Consider the following 12,333-nt stretch of genomic DNA (forward strand, 5'->3'; position numbering starts at 1 on the left):
GAAAGGATATCATTACAAACACAGTATAACTTAATATCTACATCTGAAACCGAACGACTTATTATGAGATTGCGAGGGTTATATTATGAGCAGGGAGAAAAATCAGGACGTCTTTTGGCACATCAACTTGTCTAAGGCGGCGGCACAGATTCTCAGAAATTGAAGATGAAATGGGAAGGACCACAACAGACCCCTTAAAAAATTAATAATATTTTAAAAGATTTTTACTCTGATTTGTATAGCTCAGAATCTTTAAAGGACACAACATTGTTTCATAACTTTTTCAAAAATCTGGAAATCCCTACCCTATCTTCTAATCAAAGAGAATGCCTGGATGAACCAATCGTATTGAGGGAAGTCAGCTCTGCCATTTCGGCCATGCAAAACGGCAAGTCACCAGGGCTGGATGGCTTCCCGATCGATTTTTATAAAAGATTCTCTATACAACTAGCCCCACTGCTGTTAGATATGTTGGATGATGCTCTGTCAAAGGGCAAATTACCTGACTCTCTTAATGAAGCAATCATAACTCTTTTGTTAAAGCCAGGCAAGGATGCATCTAAGTGTGGGTCATACCGACCAATATCTCTTTTAAACACAGATATTAAAATCCTCTCCAAATTACTAGCTACACGTTTGAAAAAATCATTGCCATATATCATATCACCTGACCAAACAGGTTTTATTAAAAATAGACATTTATTCTCAAACATAAGACGTCTCTTGAATGTGCTATATAGCCCCTCATCAACCAATGTTCCAGAAATTGTGGTGTCTTTAGATGCTTTAAAAGCATTTGATTGCGTAGAAATGGACTTCCTCTTTTATGTCGTAAAGAAATTTGGTTTTGGTAAGACATTCATTAAGTGGATCCAACTGCTTTACTCCTCCCCCCAAGCCTCAGTTATCACTAATCGCATCCGTTCCCAAAATTTTCCTCTGTCTAGGGGCACCAGACAGGGCTGCCCATTGAGCCCTTTACTATTCACACTTGTTATAGAACCTCTAGCCCTGGCTCTCAAATCAACACCCTCAATAAGAGATATCAGACGATGGGGATGGGAATCAAAGTTGTCGTTGTACGCTGATGATTTAGCTTTACATATCAGATCCATTGAATTCAATTAATACAATCATTTCGTTGTTGCGCAACTTTGGCCAAATCTCAGGGTATAAACGTAACAAAAAGTGAATGCTTGCCCATAAACGAACTAGCTCAGCAAATCCCAGACCATGCTCTACCATTTCATATTTCTAGGTCAGGATTTAAGTATTTAGGTATCAACATAACACCTTCATTTAATAACCGCTTTGATGAAAATTTAGCACCGCTCATGTCTAAATTGAACTCAGATTTGCAAAGATGGGATGTTTTACATTTAACCATAGCAGGCAGAGTAAACTGCATTAAAATGAATGTTTTGCCAAATTTTTTTATTTTTATTTCAATGCATTCCTATTTTCTTGACAAAGTCCTTTTTCAGTAAGCTTGACAAACTCATATCTAGATTCATATGGAAAGGTCAGAACCCTACAATTAAGAGGGAGTTCTTGCAACAATCAAGGGTGGAAGGATGGTTGGCTCTGCCAAACTTTAGTTTACTATTGGGCAGCAAATTTCCACAAAATAGCATATTGGATTCAGTCCGCAGATACAGATTGGTGTGAAATGGAGTACATGTCATGCATATCATCATCTCTTCCTGCTCTGGTTTCAACCAAACTTCCATTGAAGTTTTCCAGGTTTACTTCCAACCCTGTGGTAATATCTATATTAAAAATATGGGCTCAATTCAGAAAGCAGTACGGCTTGAGGGATACTCTTCTGACTTATACTCTACTATGTACCAATCACAATTTCCTACCAGCCCCACCTCGACCACACATTTGTTACATGGCATAGGAAAGGAATTAAGAGGTTTAGTGATCTGTATATTAATGGAACATTTTCCTGTTTTGAGGATCTGTGTGCCAAATACGAGCTTCAGCAAAAGGACTTGTTTCGTTATTTTCAAGCTCACCAATTTGCCAAAAACCACAGCTCAAAATTTCCCATCCTTCCAAATGAATCACTTTTGGACTTAATTTTGAAGACTCCTTTTCTCCTTAGGGGTTGCACTACGCACTGTTACGCAATCATCATGAAAACGGTCATTGTCAACCGGGACAAGATCAAAAACCACTGGGAGAATGAACTTGGAACTGAAATCTCAGAAGACACTTGGACTGACGTTTTAAAAAGAGTGAACAGTAGCACGTCATGTGCAAGACTAAGCCTCATACAGTTTAAAGTTGTCCATCGCTTGTACTGGAGTAGAGCAAGGATCACTTCCATTTACCCAAATATTGACAGCAATTGTGTCAGATGTCATACTAATGTGGCAGATTTGACTCACATGTTTTGGTCTTGCCATCTGTTAACAGGCTATTGGTCTGATATATTTAATGTACTGTCAAAGGTTTTTGGAGTTACTTTGCAGCCCTGTGCAATGATAGCACTATTTGGGGTACCGAACAAAGAAGCAAATTTATCTAAGAACCAACAGAACATTATAGCTTTTCTCTGCTGGCACGAAGGCGAATTTTACTCAATTGGAAGTCAAGTGCGCCACCTACTGTCGCTCAGTGGTTGAAAGATATAATGCTGTTTTTGCACTTGGAAAAGATCAAATTTGCTATAAGGTGCTCAGACAAATTCCAATCTGTTTGGGAACCCTTTCTATTACACTTTGGTAGCCTCCAAGGGCTCCCACAGACACAGACATTGCAATAAATTAAAAAGATACTATGGGTTTACAACTTGAGCACACACAAAGGCACACTTTGTTGGCCATAAAGATCCCTGAAGGCAGATTGAGCTACTTATTTACTGTTTTAATTTGTTTATTTTGTCATCTACCCATGTCTATCCTATACAAAACCAAGGTCTATTGCTGGTATGGTTTCTGTCAATTTATTATTCTTATTACTGTCATTATTGGTTGGGTCCAGTCGCGGTGGGGGGAGGTATGGGAGGGGGGGTGTTTTGAGCGTGTACAGAAAAGAAAAATGGAAAAAATGAAAAATCTTTTGTAATCACACTGATGATTTGTTTTTCAGTTTTTTTGTTTTTTTTTTCTTCAATAAAAAGATTTACAAAAAAAGAGGGTAAATCATCACGCAATGTTGTAAAAGATGTTGGTTGTTCACAGTCAGCCCTCTCTAAACTCTGGACCAAATACAAACAACATGGGAAGGTTGTTAAAGGCAAACGTACTTGTAGACCAAGGAAGACATCAAAGCGTCAAGACAGGAAACTTAAAGCAGTATGTCTCAAAAATCGAAAATGCACAACAAAACAAATGAGGAACGAATGGGAGGAAACTGGAGTCAACATCTGTGACCGAACTGTAAGAAACCGCCTAAAGGAAATGGGATTTACATACAGAAAAGCTAAATGAAAGCCATCATTAACACCTAAACAGAAAAAACAAGGTTACAATGGGCTAAGGAAAAGCAACAGTGGACTGTGGATGACTGGATGAAAGGCATATTCAGTGATGAATCTCGAATCTGCATTGGGCAAGGTGATGATGCTGGAACTTTGAAATGACTTTAGGTTTTGTGTCATGTCTGTGATCTGCTTTTTTTCTACAAAATTAAACAACTGAATGAACATCCTCCGAGGCCGGTGATTCCATAATTTTTGCCAGGGGTTGTACACACACACACACACACACACACACACACACACACACACACACACACACAGAGTACAGGCCAAAAGTTTGGACACACCTTCTCATACAATGCCTTTTCTTTATTTCCATGTCTATTTAGTACATTGTAGATTGTCACTGAAGGCATCAAAACCATGAATGAACACGTGGAGTTATGTGGTTTGCACACTCTTGGCATTCCCTTGATGAGCTTAAAGAGGTAGTCACCTGAAATGGTTTTCCAACAGTCTTGAAGGAGTTCCCAGAGGTGTTGAGCACTTGTTGACACCTTTGCCTTCACTCTGCGGTCCAGCTCACCCCAAACCATCTCGATTGGGTTCACGTCCGGTGACTGTGGAGGCCAGGTCATCTGCCGCAGTACTCCATCACTCTCCTTTCATTCATACTTTTGATGCCTTCAGTGAGAATCGACAATGTACTAAATAGTCATGAAAATAAAGAAAACGCATTGAATGAGAAGGTATGTCCAAACTTTTGGCCTGTACTGTGTGTATGTATATATATATATATATATATATGTGTATATATATATATGTGTATATATATATATGTGTATATATGTGTGTGTGTAACCCCAATTCCAATGAAGTTGGGAAGCTGTGTTAAATGTAATAAAAAATGAATACAATGATTTGCGAATCCTCAACCTATATTCAACTGAATACACCACAAAGATAAGATAAATGTTCAGACTGAAACTTTGTTTTTGTGCAAATATTTGCTCATTTTGAAATGGATGCCTGCAACACGTTTCAAAAAAGTTGGGACGGGGCAACAAAAGAATGTGAAAGTTGATGAATGCTAAAAGAACACCTAATTGGAAACAGGTGAGTGTCATGATTGGGTATAAAAGGAGCATCCCCAAAAGGCTCAGCCATTCATAAGCAAATATGGGGTGAGGGTCACCACTTTGTGAACAACTGCGTGAAAAAATAGTCCAACAGTTTAAGAACAATGTTTCTCAACATTTAATTGCAAGGAATTTAGGTATTCCATCATCTACAGTCCATAATATAATCAGAAGCAACAGAGAATCTGGAGAACTTTGTACATGTAAGCGGCAAGGCTGAAAACCAACACTGAATGCCTGTGACCTTCGATCCCTCAGGCAGCACTGCATTGAAAACAAACATTGTGTAAAGGATCTTACCGCGTGGGCTCAGGAACACATCAGAACCATTGTCAGTTAACACAGTGGAGGTGATGGTTGTAGGGGTTAAGGTGTTGGGCTTGAGTCCAGAATATCATGGGTTCAAATCCCCCGCCTGACTGGAAAATCACTAAGCAACCTTGGGCAAGGCCTCTAATCCCCTATTACTCACGGTGTGTAGTGAGTGCCTTGTTATGGCAGCACCCTGACATCGGGGTGAATCTTCTTCGTCTTTCGACTGTTCCTGTTAGGGTTCGCCACAGCAGATCAATCGTTTCCATCTCACCCTGTCCTCTGTATCTTCCTCTGTCACACCAACCACCTGCATGTCCTCCCTCAGCACATCCATAAACCTTCTCTTTGGCCTCCCTCTTCTCCTCCTGCCTGGTGGCTCCATCCTCAGCATCCTTCTCCCTATATACCCTGGGTCCCTGCAAACATCATAGTCCATGGGGACGCCTGTCTGATCTCATCCGTCAACCTGTCCATCACCACTGCAAACAAGAAAGGACTCAGAGCTGATCCTTGGTGTAATCTCACCTCCATCTTGAATGAGTCTGTCATTCCAACTGCGCATCTCACCGCTGTCACACTATTCTTGTACATGTCCTGCACTACTCTAACATACTTCTCTGCCACTCCAGACTTCCTCATACAATACCACAGCTCTTCTCTTGGCACCCTATCATAAGCTTTTTCTAAGTCCACAAACACACAGTGTAACTCTTTCTGTCCTTCTCTGTAGTTTTCCATCAGTATTCTCAGAGCAAACATTGCATCTGTAGTGCTCTTTCTTTGCTTGAAACCATATTGCTGCTCACAGATCTTCACCTGCTACTACTCTTTCCCATAACTTCATGCTGTGGCTGATCAGCTTTATGCCTCTGTAGTTACTGCAGCTCTGCACATCACCCTTGTTCTTGAAAATAGGAACCAGCACTCTTTGTCTCCACTCCTCAGGCACCCTCTCACTTTCCAAGATTTTATTAAACAATCTGGTTAGAAACTCTACTGCCATCTCTTCTAGACATCTCCATGCCTCCACTGGAATGTCATCTGGACCAACTGCCTTTCCACTCTTCATCCTCTTCATAGCAGCCCTCACTTCTTCCTTACTAATCTCTTGTACTGATTTACTCTCACCACATCATCCAGCCTTTTCTCCCGCTCATTTTCTTTATTCATCAGCTCTTCAAAATATGCCCTCCACCTTCTCAGCACACACTCCTCACTTGTCAGCACATTACCATGTGCATCTTTTACCACCCTAACCTGCTGCACATCCTTTCCAGCTCTGTCCCTTTGTCTGGCCAATCGGTACAAGTCCTTTTCTCCTTCCTTACTATTCAACTTCTTGTACAGCTCGCAATATGCCTTTTCCTTTGCTTTTGCCACTTCTCTTTTCGCCTTATGCCGCATCTCCTTGTACTCCTGTCTACTTTCTTCATCTCTCTGACTATCCCAATACTTTTTTCGCCAGCCTCTTTCTCCTTATGCTTTCCTGGACCTCTTCATTCCACCACCAAGTCTCCTTGTCTTCCTTCCACTGTCCAGATGTCATACCCAGTACTGTCCTAGCCGTTTCCCTCACCACATCTGCAGTACTTTTCCAGTTGTCCAAAATTGCCTCCCCTCCAGCCAGTGCTTCTCTCACCTGCTCGCTAAATTTCACACAGCAGTCTTCTTCCTTCAGCTTCCACCATCTGATCCTTTGTTGAGCTCTCACTCTCTTCTTCTTCTTTACCTCTAAAGTCATCCTACAAACAACCATCCTATGCTAACGACACTCTCTCCTGCCACCACCTTACAGTCTCTGATTTCCTTTAGCTTGCATCTCATAAAGAATGTAGTCCACCTTCCTCCACTCTTATGTTACCCTGTGCTCCTCCCTTTTCTTAAAGTAGGTATTCACCAGAGCCATTTCCATCCTTTTTGCAAAATCAACTACCATCTGTCCTTCCCCATTCCTATCCTTGATACCATATCTACCCATTACTTCCTCATCACCTCTGTTCCCTTCACCAACATGCCCATTGAAGTCCGCTCCTATCACCCCACTTTCATGCTTGGGCACACTCTCCACCACCTCATCTAACAGACTCCAGAAATCTTCTTTCCCCTTCATCTCACAACCTACCTGTGGGGCATATGCACTGATGATATTCATCATCACCCCTTCAGTTTCCAACTTCACACTCATCATCCTGTCAGACACTCGCTTAACCTCCAACACACTTTTAACATACTCTTCCTTTAAAATGACCCCAACACTATTTCTCTCCTGTCCTCACCATGGTACAACTTGTACCCACCGCCGATGCTCCTGCTCTTACTTCCCTTCCACGTGGTCTCTTGCACACACAGTATGTCTACCTTTCTCCTCTCCATCATATCAGCCAGCTCTCTCCCTTTACCAGTTATACTACCAACATTCAAAGTCCCCACTCTCATTTCCACCCTTCTAGTTTTCTTCTTCTCCCGCTGTTTGCGGAAACGTTCTCCTCCTCTTCTTTGTCGTCTTCGCCCAGCAGTAGCCCAAATTTCCACCGGCACCCAGTTGGGCAACAGCACGGTGGCGGACGTTGTTAACCCGGGCCGCAACGATCCGGTATGGAAATTCGATTCTTAGTCTGCATAGTTGGGTTGGCTTGTTTTACGCTGGATGCCCTTTCCTGACGCAAACCCTCCTGATTTATCCGGGCTGGAATGTTACTGGCTGCACACCCCATGTGGCTGAGTTATTGGGGTGAATGTGAGGCATAATTGTAAAGCTGTCTCTGCATCTGTCTGATGCAGATGGAAAAGTGCTATATAAATGCAGTCCATTTACCATTTACAGTTCGTTGCTCCATCTACAAGTGCAAGTTAAAACTCTACCATGCAAAGCGAAAGCCATACATCAACAACATCTAGAAACATCGCCGCCTTCTCTGGGCCCGTGCTCATTTGAAGTGGAAAGTGTGCTGAGAGTCCACATTTCAAATTGTTTTTGGAAATCTTGAACGTTGTGTCCTCCGGACAAAAGAGGAAAAAGGACCATCCAGATTGTTACCAGTGCAAGTTCAAAAGCCAGCATCTGTGATGTATCGGGGTATGTTAGTGCCCATGGCATGGGCAACTTACAATCTGTGATGGCACCATCAATGCTGAAAGGTACATCCAGGTTTTGGAGTAACACATGCTGCCATCCAAGCAACATCTTATTCAGGAATGTCCCTGCTTATTTCAGCAAGACAATGGCAAGCCACATTCTGCATGCGTTACAACAGCATGGCTTTCGTAGTAAAAGAGTGCGGCTACTGGACGGGCCTGCCCGTGGTCCAGACCTGTCACTCATTGAAAATGTGTGGCACATTATAAAGCGCAAAATATGACAACTGAGACCCCAGACTGTTGGAACAACTGAAGTCACACATCGACCAAGAATGGACAAGAATTCCACCTACAAAGCTTCAAGAATTAGTGTCCTCAGTTCCCAAACGCTTATTGTGTTGTTAGAAGGAAAGGTGATGTAACACAGTGGTAAACATACCACTGTCCCAGCTTTTTTGAAAAGTATTGCAGGCATCCATTTCAAAATGAGCAAATATTTGCATACAAAAAGTTCAGCAGTTTGAACATTAAATATCTCGTCTTTGTAGTGTATTCAATTGAATATAAGTTGAAGAGGATTTGCACATCATTGTATTCTATTTTCTGACATTTTACACAACGTCCCAACTTCGTTGGAATTGGGTTGTACATATACACACCGACACTTTGTATTACTGATTTGTGGGGATATGTTGTCTCTGATGACTCTTGTTTTAGCATGGGAAGCTGAGTACATGATATTGATGGAAAGATGGTTGAGCTCTTTAGAATTCCACTCTAATGGTGCAGAGATTACAACTCAAGTGCCGCCATTAGAGCTGATGTCCCAGCTGAAGGAATCTAAAGGCCCCCTGGCACTTGCACAACTTTGATCCACGCACTTGCACGCACTCTAACGTGCATGAGTAAACTCATCTTAAACTCATTGTAAACTGTGCACAGCTTTGTGCAAGTGCACAAAGAAAATTTTGAAATGTTCAAAATCTCCATCATGCATTAATTACGTGAACTTCACGTGAACATTACGCAAACATTTTAAAAACACTGACTGTGAGTGAGTGCGTCAGCGCACCGCATCACAGTCAGGATGCACGACCACAATTTTTCACATCCGATCCCAATACCTCAATTTGGATATCTGTCGATACCGATACTTTTCCGATCTGATACCATAGATTTGTTTGCTTTAATATTATATCAGTATAGTTGATTTTTATTTTATAGGATTTCTTTAAAGGAGCCCTGAAAGTTGGGCTACAGTTTGCCAGGTGTATCTAAGATGAAAGCCTAGATTTGATGTTTTGGTGAAAGAATTAAGAACTTTTATTTTTTTGTAGACTTTTAGGGCCCGTCTCTCCCTCTCACTCGCTCACTTTCTCTCGCTCTCTCTCTCTTTTGCTCACTTTCTCTTTCCCCCGTCTCTCTCTCTTTCTCTCCTCTTGAAAACAGCAGTTTTTTGTGCTGCACAAACGCGAACTTTTTGGAAACACGAAGCCTTTCAACTGTTAAAATAAATATATCATCGACATTCACGTGCAGGATTTTAATGGAGACTTTTTCCCTTTCTCCTTGGCTGCATGCTGAGCTGGCGTTTTACGGCCTCGGGACAGTGAAGTGGCTAACTTTTTAGCACACATTTTCATCAACAGTTCAGTTAATTTTTCAGAAAATCACGTGCTCGACAAACATACAATTTGAGCCCGCACTGCTGAGCAGAAATTTGCCGCTAACCGCAGTAGACTACTGCGGATGAGCACTCTCTCAAACAGCTTGGCTTCAGAAAACCTCCCCTCCTCTTGCTCGGCAGTAAACAAGCAGAGAACAAACATTTGAGATTCCAGTGGCGCTTGTCCGGTATCGGAAAATGTCGCGGGTTGGAATCTGTATTTCCGTTAGGTGAATTACGTCGGTGGCGGGAACCCAATTACCGCTCCGGGGTCGGGTTGGTCCCATCCCTAATCACAGTGCAGCTTGTCTGAAGTATTATAACGAGCTGTTAAATCTGTCATAAACATACTTGTACAGCAGCTCACAAGAAGGAAAGAAAATGCAACTGTTTTACCAAGCTATTACAATATAAACATGAGAAATAATTACCTTTTTAGACTGTTTCAAATGCTTTCTCCACCTCGTTCTGCACGTGAACAAGAAAAGCTGCAGCTGGAACAGCCCTCTGTGATTCCGGAAGCAATTAGAGTCATTTTCAACAGCCACCTTGAAGAAAAAATTGTTAATCTGCCACAAAATAATTATTTTATATATGCAGCGCACAACGCGTGGCAGCCGGCGGAACAAAGTGCGGCGTCCAGCTTGGAACACAGCGGGTGGGATCGTCACGACGATGTGCGTGCAAGTGTGCAGATCAAAGTCGTGCAAGTGTCGGGGTACCTTAAGAATTGAATTTTGCTTCCTTAAATGTATTTTAGTAGTACGTGTACACACACACACACACACACATATATATATATATATATTTATTTCTTTGATCAGTTTAAGGCTTTTGATATATCACAAAGATCCAATGTATGATAAAATCTGACCTCTTGACAGGAAAATGCACTCAGTGTTCCCCTTCACATTTTTAACGTTATCGGTCCTTCTTTAAGGCTGCATTCAACTGCATCCGCAAGCCTTTGGAATAGGAAACCATTGAAGGTTATAGGAGGAAGAATGGCTGAGTCTATGCTGGCTATCCTCTGCCACATCCTGAGAGGAGAGCGTTATCCAGGAGCGCCTAGCTAAAGAGAGGGAGGGGACAGTGCGATCAGAAGAGGAGGGATCCTCAACTGGTTCTGTTTCAACAGTGGGGCTCCTGGAACAGCTGGAACAAGTGGAGAAGTGCCTCACCACAGCTGGAGCACCTGCAGCAGGAGTGCCAGCAGCAGGATCAACAGATGATTCCACCAGTTCCACACCCCGTCGTGAGCCCCAGGTTAATCAGGCACAGCTTACACAGGTATGAAGGAATATATGTGTCCAGGTGTGACTTTTTAAATTTTACTTAATTTCTCTTCATTTGCATACACTCATGTCATCACTAGGTATTTGACTTTCTCTAGGATTGTGTTGTTGGCCTTGCTCAGGCCTATAAAGGCCAACCCCAAACACAGCCCACCTTAAAACTCACAACAGAATGCAAACATGTAAAAGCTTAAATTCACAAATAATTGACTTTGAATAATAAACTTTGTTTTACATGTAATGCAAAGTCCATCTGTATTATAATAGCCAATTGGCCTCTGTGTGGTGCTTGTGTATGGTTCGATCACGCCAAAACCGGGGAGAGCTAACATTTGTTGTTTGGTATGCTTATGTATTTGGGTCAAGAATGAACACTGCAAAACGGAAAGTAGATAGGACAAACAATTTGAAGAAATGAACAATTTTAGCTAACTGATAAACAATGTTGTGCTGCAATGTCTCATTGGAGTTCAAGGTGTTTGGGGTTTAAAGTGTTATTGTGGTTCATGTTAGTTTAACAGTGTGTTTGTGTTATTGATTTATGTGTTTTTGTAGTTCAATTGGTTAAGTCAGTTTTAGTTAAGTGTCATCTTCAGGATTAGAGAAATCCCGTGGTCTGAGGACACGGACCAGTGACTTTTGACCTTTGTCTAGTAGATACTTTCCCATGCTAGACTGATGTCTAGTTGAAAATCTTGTTGGTCTAGTCATTTAAGTGTCGACAAGTCAGACAATTCTTTCAAGCTTGCGCCTTGCTGACCCGCTGTTCTGAGATTAGAGTTTTGTAGCGCTGCTCCAGTCGTTCCGCCATTTTCCTTGCAATGAAAATCCGCCGAGAGCACTGCACACGTCCTCACACAAAGGCTGCTTGCCAGCAACTGACGCAATCGACAGGCGTGAAGAAGCTCACACATGCACACGAAGGTTCAAGGTTGGCTCATGCAAGCACGTCATTCAAATCCATCAGGTTTTTGCTAAAAATAAAAAGGTTCGATACTTTTCTAACAGACCTCGTGTATATATAGTTGAACTGTATAGAAAAACTTTATAAGCTGTGTTGTCTTTATTCATCATTTTAAATGTCATATACGTATGTTTTGTGGTTTCGACAGTAAAATATTCTTTAGTCAAAATGTTTAAATATCACACAATTTTAGTATCATGTATTTTAAACACACAATCTAAATATCATTTTGGAACCCTATTTTACCTGTGGTGACCTTGAGAGGTCATCCAACTGAAGCTCATGTAGCACTTGACTGTTACATTTACTCTGCCTTGTTTCTACATACATATGTATGGCAACTACATGTGGTGGTGCATTGAAGCTTGTTTTTCTTGCATGTACAGTTACCATATATGCAATGAGTTGTACATCGACATGTAACCAAACTGACAAGCCTTTGTGGT

The 12,333-nt window shown here is 41.7% G+C and overlaps 1 protein-coding gene across 1 annotated transcript in view; it reads left to right on the forward strand.

The window, feature by feature from the left end:
- Positions 1 to 12,333, forward strand: part of huwe1 (HECT, UBA and WWE domain containing E3 ubiquitin protein ligase 1) — a 201,263-nt gene that overhangs the window by 95,908 nt on the left and 93,022 nt on the right. The window contains 3 exon segments of the mRNA XM_034172372.1: positions 10,569 to 10,589; positions 10,591 to 10,679; positions 10,681 to 10,918. Of these exon segments, the coding sequence (XP_034028263.1) occupies positions 10,569 to 10,589; positions 10,591 to 10,679; positions 10,681 to 10,918 (348 nt within the window).

Source organism: Thalassophryne amazonica, chromosome 6, assembly GCF_902500255.1.
Source record: "Thalassophryne amazonica chromosome 6, fThaAma1.1, whole genome shotgun sequence".
Classification (NCBI taxonomy): Eukaryota; Metazoa; Chordata; class Actinopteri; order Batrachoidiformes; family Batrachoididae; genus Thalassophryne; species Thalassophryne amazonica.